The following is a 10,889-nucleotide window of genomic DNA, read 5'->3' as shown; positions in this document are numbered from 1 at the left end:
AATGTAACCTAAAGTTTCCACCAAACAACATTACACAGATTTATTAGTATCATCAGCGATTTAATTTCACTGAACCAACAACAAAATATAAATCAACGTTTCTAAAAATGGTAGGAGCAAACAAAGAAACAATATCAGCAATGTCCCACGTTTTTATTTTAGTGAGGAGGTTTCTCAGTTTCTCTATAAAAATAAAAAAAGCGAAACCCTAACCTCTCAAACAAACCATCATCATCTTCTTTCTTTCACTCATCAAACCCTAGAATGCGTATCGCTTTCTTGACCTGAATGTGCAATCAAACTCATCTTAGATCTATGGCTCTCGATTCTTCCGGAAAACAATCTGAGCAGCAGCAGCAGCAGCCACCGCGAGACTCCTCTGGAAACGGCGAGGAAAGATTGAAACTTCGGAGAACCCCTAAAGAAGAGCATGAGCCTGAGAACTATGAGGATCTACCTTTGGACTTTAGCCCGTCTCTGTTCAGCTCGCTTGAGCGTTACTTGCCCGAGCAGCTTCTCAATTCCACACGAATCGATAAAGCTAGTTTTATGAAAGACCTTCTTCTCCGATACACCCCTGACCCTGAGCGAGTTCGGGTAAAAGTTTCCTCCTTTTACTGATTTTTTTTATAGTTTTGAGCTTCCATTTCTGTGATTTGAGCTTGAATTTGTATCTCATTTTCAGATTATGAGGCATAACGAATACAGGGCGAATATCTTGTCTTCTTACCAGGTAGTTTTCTTTATCGATTTGGGTTAACAAGACTTAATCTTGGATTGGTTACTTCAACCTTTTTTGCTTGTTGTTCATCTGATTTTGCAGCGTCTGCATGGAGAGATCTATTCTCTTGATCCTACAAGTTTCTTTGTGCCTTCGTTTCTTAGAGCTTTTACTCAGAAGTCGGAGCAGAGTTTTAGGAACATGATGGTCGAAACCTCTCCTGGGATTTTCACTTTTGAAATGTTTAAGCCACAGTTTTGTGAAATGTTACTAGCTGAGGTATGAAATGACTTATAAAAGCTATCGTTTTTATGTTTGGTCATAGCTAAGTCGTTCTTTGTCTTTTTATTACATTTATTGACTAATTTCTCAGGTTGAGCATATGGAGAAATGGGTTTATGATTCAAGATCCACAATAATGAGGCCAAATACGATGAACAAGTTTGGTGTTGTCCTTGATGATTTTGGTTTTGATAGCATGCTCCAGCAATTGGTTGAGGACTTTTTAAGTCCTATATCTCAAGGTTAAGATTCTAATTGTGATTTGCAGATTTTGTTCATCATTGCGAGCTTCTTTTTGTTGTTATATATTTGCTGATGGGCTTGGCTTCAATCATGTGTCAGCTCTGTATCCGGAATTTTGTGGATCCTCTTTAGATTCTCACCATGGCTATATTGTTGAATATGGAAAAGATAGGGATGTTGAACTTGGTAAGCACCGGGAAGCTATATATTGGGTTTCTTCCTTGTTTGTTAAATTTGAACTGGCCGAACATCTAAAATTTTCTTCTTGATTGTAGGGTTCCATGTGGATGACTCAGAGCTTAGTTTGAATGTCTGTTTGGGTAAACAATTTTCCGGTGGGGAGTTGTTCTTTCGAGGTGTGAGATGTGATACTCATGTGAACTCCGGTAGCAGTGAAAAGGTACTTGTGACACCAACCATGAAGCAGTCAGTGCCATTTGTGACTGAATGTAATGATGTTGTCTCAACGACAACGATTTTTAAATTGGCAGAACTGATTAGCTTACTATGTGCACATTCATAGTTTGTGTAGCCATCACTCATAAGATTCTCTCTTAACTGGTTCTTCTGTAGGAAGTTTATGACTACTCTCATGTACCTGGCCACGCCATTCTTCATCGTGGACGTCATCGTCATGGTGCTAGAGCTACGACTTCTGGACACCGAGTCAACTTGATTGTGTGGTGTAGAAGGTAAAGTTTTTTAAAATGTGAAATACTACATTCTACATGATGTAAGATACTTTCATCAGCCAATGTGTGTACATCTGTTTCATGAACCATTTCATATGTCCGTTTTCTTAATGTAGCTCAACTTTTCGAGAAATGAAGAACTATCAGAAAGATTTCTCAAGTTGGTGCGGAGGATGCAAACTTGAGAAACAGAAAAGACAACGTGATTCGATTAATGAAACTAAAGAGGTATGTATATCAGTTTAAGCAAGCAGTTATTTTGTGTGTTATCTCATGTTCTTGGTAATTTGCAGATGCTGGCTAGGAGAGCTGCAGAGAAGACACTTGTTGAGCTGGCTTCAAAATCATGTGCCGACTAAAAAAAGAAGGATAAGTCAAAAACCTCTGCTTCTTTGTATCGTTTCAGTGGCTATGTATATAGAGGCAAGTGAAACCGTTTGTTTGTAAGCAAGCATTAGATACCTTTGTCAAGGGTAAATTTTGTTCCATTTTTCAGATTGCTGTAACAATAAATTTCTTAAAGTGAAGAAGCCAAATTAAACACACAAATCAAAACTTCATATCAATGTAATGGCTTATCTTGTAGAATTTGGGTATTTGGGAAGCTTTCTTCAGTAAAACATGTATGCATAGATTTATGATCAGCTGAAGAAGCATTCTGCATCACCACAAATGATGAAAAGACTTTTTATCGTCACTATATGTAACAATTATTATTGACTTTTGGCTTTCTCAATTGAAAATACATTAAAAATATCTACTTGAAAAAATAACTTATGTGAGGACTCGGAGAGATGCAAAAATCAACAGATACATTGGGTAGAAGAATTATAAATGGTCCAAATCATTTGGTAACCGTGAGAACTGAGGAGCAACATCGGTTGAACAAAACTAAACCACCTTACTCTGATATTTTGGGCGTTTTCACATTTCCCTTGTAGTCTCTTTAAGCGTTTTATGCAACTTCTTAGCTTGAGTAAAAACACACTCTTGGTCGAACAAAGCTGACACAACCGCTACACCTTTTAGATTTGGTGCATTGATCTGCATAACAGACTCAGCATTCGAGATTCCAATGCCTCCTATGGCAACCACGGGTAATTTTGACGCCTTACAGACTGTTTCGAGTCCATCAAGCCCTATGGTACGATTATTGGCCTTAGTGTTCGTTGGAAAAACTCCTCCCGATCCAATGTAGTCCGCACCATCTTTCCATGCTTGATGGGCTTGTTCTGGTGTCTTACATGAGACCCCAATGATCTTGTCCGGGCCAAGAAGAGAACGAACTTGATCAACCGGCATGTCGGATTGACCAACATGGACTCCATCAGCATCACAAGCAAGCGCAATGTCGATCCTGTCATTTATCAACAAACAAACTCCATGGGACCGGCATATGCCAACACATGATTTTGCTTCTTCAAGAAACTCCCTTGTTTCGGCTTCTTTCTCCCTGCAATAGCAATGAGATGTCATTTGGGCTCCATAAAAGAGAGCTATAAAAAGAGATGTAGCTGTAGTTATAGCAAACATGATCAAACCTCAGTTGTATGATTGTGGCCCCTCCCTCTATAGCAGCTTTCACGGCATCCACAATGGACCGGTTCCATTTTTTGTTCATTCTAGAATCCGTGACAGCATATAGAAACAGGTCATCTGGATTAAATATGCTGCATCGAGAACTTTGGAGGTTCTTGTTAAGACAAAAAAAGTGGTCAAAAGGTCCTTGCCTCCCAGTGCCAATGACCATATTTTTGCTGTAATCAAGGGCATTATCAACGAAGCGTTTAGCCACCTGCCAACATCAGAAAGTTCCAGAACAAGATAATTAGCCTTGTTAAACTACTTTTCAAATACAAACCCAAATAAAAAGCATGCATCTCAGCCACCATAAACTTTTTTTCATCATCAATCTCCGAACATCTCTTTCGAAATTTGAACTTACAGGAAAAAATCTGTTTCCCTTAAAATCAATTTCACTGACGAAGAGTCAATGCACACAAACTAATATAAATAGTAGAGAGCCATGGAGCCATGGAAAAATAAGGATATATATGTACCTTCACGGCCGAGAGCATGGAAGAGCCTTTGGCAAGCTCTGCTGCAATACATGAAGCCAAAGTGCAACCAGTTCCATGGGTATTTCTTGTAGCTATGCGAGGAGAACGGAGTTCATGAAACTCCTTGCCTAAAAAAAGGGTTCAACATTTTTTAACCACAATTGTTATAAGTCTTCAAGCTTAATCAAAAGAGACAATCTAATAATAATCATACCATCAAAGAAAACATCTACTGATTCTGATGAGTTAGGAAGATCACCACCTTTGACAAGTACGAATCTGTTAAAGTAAGGAACAAGAAATGGATCAACACCAGACAATAATGCTCCTGTACTAAGCATAAACACATAAAAACCAAACCTAAAATGATTTAACTTTATGCCAAGGAACCACAAGTAGAAGGATTGTTTTTCTTCCACAGTAGATTAATTAAGGGATGACAAGAAAAAAGAATAGAGACTATAGAGAGGAATGAGAGAAAATGGAAACCTAGGACCCATTTCATGCAACAACTTTGCTGCAGACCGCATTTCTGCAACAGTCTTAATCTGAGCACCGCCAAGTAAAGCAGATGCCTCTTTCACATTTGGGGTTATAATATCAGCAATTGGCAGTAATCTCTCTCTGCAATAAGAAACCATATTTCATAAACGAACACAACCAAACACAAAAAATTACAAACTTAACAAATGGCATATAAGCTTTACCGAAAGATAGAAAGAATAGAAGAACCAGCAAGAACATGCCCACTTGTAGATACCATCACAGGATCAACAACCAAAGCTACCTTAACGAAACAAAACTATATTAAAGCATTGAAAGACACAAACTTCAAAAATCTGAAAAACAGAACAAAAAGTGAAAGTCTTTTGGGTTTCCTACCACGAACTGGAAACTCTGATAGATTTTGAAGAAGAACCTCAACGATCTCAGTGGAAGGAAGCATCCCAGTCTTCACCTGACAAGTTATATCACTCACAATTGTTCAATCATCAAACAGTAAATCACTGGATTGCCCTGTTTGACCAGAAGAAGGAAGAAAGCTTACGACGTCGAATTCGAAGTCAGAGAGAACGGACTTGAGCTGTTCAGACACGAACTCCGGAGGAAGAAGATGAACAGATTGAACACCTCGAGTATTCTGAGCAGTGACGGCGGTTATGACTGAAGCGCAATAGACACCACGAGCCGCGCAGACTTTGAGGTCGGCTTGGATTCCAGCTCCGGCGCCGGAATCCGATCCCGCCACAGTTAAAACCTGCGGTACCTTTCTAACTCTCTCCGTCGTCGTCATTGACGCCGTCGTGCTTCTCCAATTCGCCGGACAACTCCTTATTCCTCCTAAGCTATACATTTCTCGTCCCTTCTTTGTTTTCGATTATTTTATATATTTTTTTATTTTATTATCGTGACTAAATATTGAGTATAAAATAAATAAAAAATACAGAGATACACATTGATAAATTTAAAAGCAAGCTTTATATAGGTTTAACTTTTTTAACCATAAGCTTCTCTCTCTTAACTCTCTCGGATCTTTTAGAGAGAGAAAGCTTTGCTTTTCTTCTCTGATTATCATCAGAGATCTTATAATTATAACTATATGTATGTTTGATATCTTTGGTGTTTTAGGTTTTCTGGTTTTGTCCAGTTCTAGTTCCGATGTTTTGTCGGTTTAGTTTTCCGAATTTGTTTCGGTTCTAATCTTTTGTTAAAGCCTTCTGCTGGTTCTTAAAGTCAGCGTTTTCATGTGAAGGAAGCGTTGAAATCAGGATGGTTTTGATAGATCTTTGTTGTGCTGTGCTTGAATCTTCGTCCAATTGACGGTAATTTCCTCACTCTTCCATGGATGGTTTGTATTGAGTGAAGGTTCTCTTTGGTCGTTTTGATTCAAGTTGATGCGGTTGAGGGAAGTGGAGTATGAAGATTTAGAGTCCTTGTCGTGTTAGATAGTTCTCTGAAGAATACTTTAATCCTTATCAATCGAGATTGAATTCCGGTGAACAAAGTTTAAAACTCAGTCAAAATCTCCAGAAATTATTAGTAGAAGGTGATTCGTACAAATTACAGGCTACGTTCAATAGAAATCTGTGCAGAAGCTTTGAAGAACAGATCGGAAGCAAAAATTTCAGTGATTGAAGCGCTCCGGTCGGTGGCTTTGCCATGGGAAGAACACAGATCTGTTCAGAAATTGCCACGTTGCTATACACGTGTTTTGTATTGTTCAATGTTTATATTTTGTCTTGCAATTTGTGGTTTGTTGGGCCTAAATTTGTACTCTCTACCCCGTGTTGGGCTTTTAATATAAGAAGTTGACAAAAAAAAAAAAAAGCAAGCTTTATATAATTGATTAATAAGAATATTCATATGTATATACAAACGTTTCAGACAAGTTTACAAATCACAAGCTATTTTATTCAATCAGACACACAAGGATATTAAAAAGAACCAAAGCTGTTTTTGTTTTACAAATCAGCATATGCATCAAATCACAAAGCAGCTTACGTTACACGTGTAGTTATTATTGAAGATATATCATATTATGTTTTTATATATACAGATGAGATTGCTATACAAGTTTACCGAGTGGCTTGGTTCAGTGTTGCTGCTGCATGAGATGAGTCAACCATGGACCATGAACTCTGACCGAGACACAAGCTACAACACCAAGGGCTCGAGATGTCTCTAATACCCTCTCTTTCAACCCTCCTCCTCCTACTTTCTTCATCTCTGTTTCCACCATTCTCTTCCCATATTCTTTGTTCCCAGCCAATAAAGCTCCTCTAGCAGCTTTGTATATACAACCTGTAACTCTTTCATACACTGTGTTACCTTCTGCTAAACTCTTCCCCAGTAATCCTCTCATCATCTTCTTCTTCTCTTCATCTTCTTCACTCATCGTTGTTTCCACAATCTCTGTTAGTCCTGCTTCTTCTTTCCCATCTAACACCTCTAACAACTTCTTTGCCATGCTTTCTGTTTCGATTTCGCTCTTAGCAAGCATTTGACGCCAAATGAGCAAGCTGCATTACATACTTTTTAGTTAAAGAGTACTCTGGTTTATACACGAGTTTTACCATATATAACCAATGATTCATACCTTGTGGTTACCACAGTTATCTTCTGAATTTCGGCTTGAATATCCCTCATGCGAGAGAGGTTGAGTTGAAAAGTTTCCGGTGTAACTTCTGGTGTTAAACCAGATACTTGACTCACCAGCTTCAACAATCCCAGCCTCACCGCCAGATCAACTCTTTCTCCCTTGCATTCTGATACTTGACCTTCTGCATCAAAAAGCATATGAAACTCATAAGTGATAATCTTCAAGTATGTATTTGCAGAGTTGTTCAATCAGGGTAACAAGCAAACCTGCAGTGTCCACAACAGTTGACTTGGACGTGGTATTGACTGGGGATAGAAAGCTTCCACCAGTTTTCAGAGAAATTCCCATGGAGGATCTCTCAACCACATTCAAGGTAGAAAGCGTATTTCTGTGCTCTTCCCACTCATCTTTGCAAGACAAAAGCGTTGATATCCATCTCAATGTCACTGGTAGTGATTCATAGGCTTGAGTGGGCGGTCCATAACGCTTTTCAAAAGCTTGTGTAAGGTAATCAAAGCCTGCTGGCCCTTGCAAAAAGGGTTTCATAATTGTTATGCGCCCTTTGCCTATCTCTTGCTTAAGTTCCTGATGGATATGGAACAAAAAATGACGATATTGATAAGTCTACAAGCAATCCAAAGTGATCACTGATGATGAATGAATAGAAAAAGACTTGTGGATACAGACCTGAATCTGCTCTAGAGTGAAGCGGATCCCCTTGACTATTGCAACAGCACGAAGGTTACCAGATTCATCTTTAGCTTGACACAACCTGTGGAGTTCCTTGAGTAAATCCCGGTGGGTGATTTCATTCTCACGGTCATTGGCTGGGGCAGAGAGTTTCCTCATAGTAGCCAATGCAAACTCAAGCATCTTTCCAAGGTAATCGATATCCAAGGTGCCGGAGTTAAGCAACTACCAATAGAAGACGAAATGAGAACCACTGATCATATATATAGAAAGGACAGTCACTTAATATGGGACCAGAAAGATGAGGCAAACCTGTGAGAGAATGTCCAGATCAATAGTTTCAGTTATTTCTACTTTCCAGCTATCTGGTACCATTTGGCAAAGTTCGTCACTAACTTCTTTCATAAGGTTAGAGATGCAACTATAGTCTGGCTCCTCCAATTTAATGGATTCCATGACATTATCCCAGAAAGCTCTCTCCATAGTCTCCTTTATCTTTCTCTGCAACACACATTAACAAAATCAGTGCCAAGAAACGTAATGACTCAACAACCATGTGCAGAACTGCAGAAGCCATACCAAATCCTCCTAGCGTAGAACTTGTCGAAATGCAAACAATGGAAAAAGTATTTAACCTCCGTGCAAAGAAAACAAACCTGAATATTTTCATCTTCATCCTTTACAGTGGATTCACCAGGAAACTTGAAATTCCAATCGTGCAAGAACTCATTCACCATTAACTCATTCTGTTTTGAAATCTCATCCACAATGCCATTACTGACTCTTGAGGGTCCAGATGAGGGTGGGGTGTTATCTTTGAATAAAGAACGACTAACACGTTTTGATCCTTCAACACCTATGCTATCTTTACTTCTGCTGCTTGAACTAGACACAGACTGAACTGGCGATGAAGCTGGGCTGGGAGAAAACAAACATGCGAGTTGATTAGCCATAGGGCTACCATTCTCCTTGGCCTGAAAGTACTTGGTTCGTGTTTCCGATAATGCACTTTCCATGCGCTCAACTCCTGCAACTCCACTCAGGTGTCGTACTTTCTCAGTTAGAAGTTCTTGATCTTGTGTTACCTGAATTCACATTACATAACAAAAATATCAAAGAGAGTCCCTATTTTCCATTTTAACAATTATAAGGAAATACAAGATGCCAAAGAATAAGGGAAATGACAGAGAGTTAAGTAAGCAAACCTGCATCTGAATTGCTTTCTTATCATGAGTGAGCATAGTGCCACCCCCTTCTGGAGTTAGCTTGCATTTTTGAATCATGGAAAGCTCAAGCTGACAGGCCGCTCTTACCAGGTCATCTTCCAACAACCGAGCATCCTTAACTTTCCAAATTACAAATGAGTTCAGAAAGGAGCACCATGCCTTATCAAATAAGTCCAACTGGGATCTCAAGGTCCGAAGGTTTGATTCTCCACCAGAAACCTGAACAGGGCCCTCTTTAATAACATTTATCAAGAACTTAAACTCTCTCACGAATCCCTTTGACGCGTTATTGAGAGCAGCCTCTTGATCCCCTTGGCCATTAAAAACAGCATCTGGATGGCCGAGTATCATAAAGGCAGACAGAACAACTCTGACAGGATACCTAGACATCTTCATTGGTGTCCCAGCCACATTCCTAACAGAAGACGAAACCTTCTTTCCTTTTCTGCTCCTCAAATTACTTGGCGTCTTTCTCCTTGGGGTGGCAACTCTTCTAAGAAGGTGATCAATATTATCCAATATGGATGGTTGAGAAGCGATGGTAACGTTCTTAGAAGCTTCTAAGCGAACTTCAAGTCGATCGAGCAACAACTTAACAGTTCTAAGAGTAGCAGGCGACTCAATTAGCACCGCAAGCTGCTCAAATGGTAAAGACTCATTAATCTTCAAACCATCATAAGATTTAGCCAAGTCTAAAGTTGTCCTCTTTTGCCTGACAAAGCACCTCCAACACCTACAAACAACACAAAAGTAATACATACTATCAAGATGATGCTAATAGAAAACATATACAAGAGTTATGTAACGCTGTGTTACCTTGACAGCTTTCTAGAGAGAAGATCAGCATCGTCCTGCATCATATCGCAATAGAGACTAATGGAATCACGTTGTCGTCTTCTCTGACGAAGAAACTCCGATCTATGTCTCTTTGCCTGAATTATCAAAACAAACACCAAAAAACGTAAGATGAAGAAACAGAACAAATAAAAGTAACACAAAGACCAAAGCTTACTCTTTGCAATTTGTCTTCAAGTTTGTCCCTCATTTTACTTCTCTCCATCTCACGCTGATTAGAAACAGAGTTGGCAACGTGACGTACTTGTTGAACACGAGCACGTGCTTTCTTCTTCTCAGCTTCAAGCAACCCAAGACGTTTCTTCTCTGCAGCTACACGTTTCTGATTGATCGAAGCACGGACTCGTTCCTTATACTTGCTCTCTCTCGCCATCCTCCTCATCATAGACTGAGACGTTCTCTCCTTAGCACAAGCCCTCTTCTGATGAGATGCCTTGAGAATCTTCATTCTATTAGCCTCAGCCTTTTGAACACGAGACTCCACTTGAGTTCCAAGCTTCACACGTTCCCTCTCAGACCGTATCTCCACGCTAGTTTTCGCTGCTTGTCTTAACTCATCTAACTTCGCTAAACGCATCTGCGCCTTCGCAAGAATCTCCAACCTGACATGTTCCAAACAACCAAAATCAATCTACAGAGTGACTCGATCGAAAGACTCAAAAACTTTTAAATTTTTAGAAAATTGAAACCTTTTCTGTTCAGCGGCAAGAAGCCTTGCCTCGATCCGTTGGCCAAGTTCTTCATCAGATGATCGTGAAGGGCTTCTAGGCTTGGCACGAGCCTTTCTCGAAACGTTATGATAAAATTGCTACACAACACGAAAAAGGTGAATAAGAAGTTAACGAAAAGACAAAAACTTTTATCCAATTTTTAAAATATGTGACAAATCAAAGACTCGGTCATTTCAGGGGTAAGTAAGGCTTAATCAGGAAAGAGAGAGAGAGAGAGAGAGAGAGAGAGAGAGAGAGAGAGAGAGAGAGAGAGAGAGAGAGAGAGAGAGAGAGAAGAGAGAGTAGAGAG

General features: G+C 39.5%; 3 protein-coding genes across 5 annotated transcripts in view; 1 reads left to right on the top strand and 2 right to left on the bottom strand.

Annotated features, from left to right (window-relative positions):
- Positions 1-140: 140 nt before the first annotated feature.
- Positions 141-2,526, top strand: LOC17898814 (uncharacterized PKHD-type hydroxylase At1g22950). Its single transcript, XM_006304928.2, has 9 exons — positions 141-597; positions 686-733; positions 824-1,000; positions 1,095-1,245; positions 1,346-1,432; positions 1,522-1,646; positions 1,820-1,938; positions 2,055-2,166; positions 2,232-2,526. Exons 1-9 carry the CDS (start codon positions 289-291, stop codon positions 2,295-2,297), a joined length of 1,194 nt encoding a protein of 397 aa, XP_006304990.1. The 5' UTR covers positions 141-288; the 3' UTR covers positions 2,298-2,526.
- Positions 2,527-2,611: 85 nt separating this feature from the next.
- On the bottom strand, positions 2,612-5,362 carry LOC17898406 (thiamine biosynthetic bifunctional enzyme TH1, chloroplastic). Of its 2 annotated transcripts, XM_023789507.1 has the most exons (9): positions 5,047-5,362; positions 4,881-4,956; positions 4,706-4,781; positions 4,488-4,622; positions 4,213-4,277; positions 3,999-4,126; positions 3,669-3,733; positions 3,480-3,560; positions 2,612-3,391 (listed from the first exon to the last, which is right to left on the bottom strand). In XM_023789507.1, the coding sequence occupies exons 1-9, from the start codon at positions 5,350-5,352 to the stop codon at positions 2,863-2,865; spliced, it is 1,461 nt and encodes a 486-aa protein (XP_023645275.1). In that variant the 5' UTR covers positions 5,353-5,362; the 3' UTR covers positions 2,612-2,862. The 2 variants fall into 2 exon arrangements, with proteins under 2 accessions (XP_023645275.1, XP_023645274.1); XM_023789506.1 differs by having other exon boundaries at positions 3,480-3,733.
- A 961-nt stretch (positions 5,363-6,323) lies between these two features.
- LOC17898409 overlaps positions 6,324-10,889 on the bottom strand; it is a 4,978-nt gene continuing 412 nt past the window's right edge. The window contains exons 2-11 of one of the 2 annotated variants that reach the window (XM_023777263.1): positions 10,559-10,677; positions 10,027-10,471; positions 9,831-9,946; positions 8,994-9,747; positions 8,445-8,873; positions 8,101-8,289; positions 7,786-8,013; positions 7,365-7,683; positions 7,096-7,276; positions 6,324-7,018 (exon numbers count right to left, since the gene is read on the bottom strand). In XM_023777263.1, coding sequence (XP_023633031.1) covers positions 6,592-7,018; positions 7,096-7,276; positions 7,365-7,683; positions 7,786-8,013; positions 8,101-8,289; positions 8,445-8,873; positions 8,994-9,747; positions 9,831-9,946; positions 10,027-10,471; positions 10,559-10,677 — 3,207 coding nt within the window. In that variant the 3' untranslated portion in view covers positions 6,324-6,591. Of the gene's footprint in view, positions 7,019-7,095; positions 7,280-7,364; positions 7,684-7,785; positions 8,014-8,100; positions 8,290-8,444; positions 8,874-8,993; positions 9,748-9,830; positions 9,947-10,026; positions 10,472-10,558; positions 10,678-10,889 lie in introns of both variants that reach the window. The other variant, XM_023777262.1, reaches the window with a different exon arrangement.

The sequence above is a fragment of the Capsella rubella genome, unplaced genomic scaffold (assembly GCF_000375325.1).
Source record: "Capsella rubella cultivar Monte Gargano unplaced genomic scaffold, Caprub1_0 scaffold_1, whole genome shotgun sequence".
Lineage (NCBI taxonomy): Eukaryota > Viridiplantae > Streptophyta > Magnoliopsida > Brassicales > Brassicaceae > Capsella > Capsella rubella.
The sequence above is the reverse complement of the archived record's forward strand: the minus strand, read 5'-3'. Positions and strand labels throughout refer to the sequence as shown.

Bases quoted from the DNA above. Each gene is read 5' to 3' on its own strand.
- LOC17898814 (XM_006304928.2), top strand. From the start codon at position 289: ATGTGCAATCAAACTCATCTTAGATCTATGGCTCTCGATTCTTCCGGA. The intron at 1,246-1,345 runs GTTAAGATTCTA...ATCATGTGTCAG, and splicing joins TTTAAGTCCTATATCTCAAG to CTCTGTATCCGGAATTTTGT. The intron at 1,939-2,054 runs GTAAAGTTTTTT...TTCTTAATGTAG, and splicing joins TTGATTGTGTGGTGTAGAAG to CTCAACTTTTCGAGAAATGA.
- LOC17898406 (XM_023789506.1), bottom strand. From the start codon at position 5,352: ATGTATAGCTTAGGAGGAATAAGGAGTTGTCCGGCGAATTGGAGAAGC. The intron at 4,127-4,212 runs GTATGATTATTA...CCCTTTTTTTAG, and splicing joins AGTAGATGTTTTCTTTGATG to GCAAGGAGTTTCATGAACTC. The intron at 3,734-3,998 runs GTACATATATAT...TGATGTTGGCAG, and splicing joins CCATGCTCTCGGCCGTGAAG to GTGGCTAAACGCTTCGTTGA.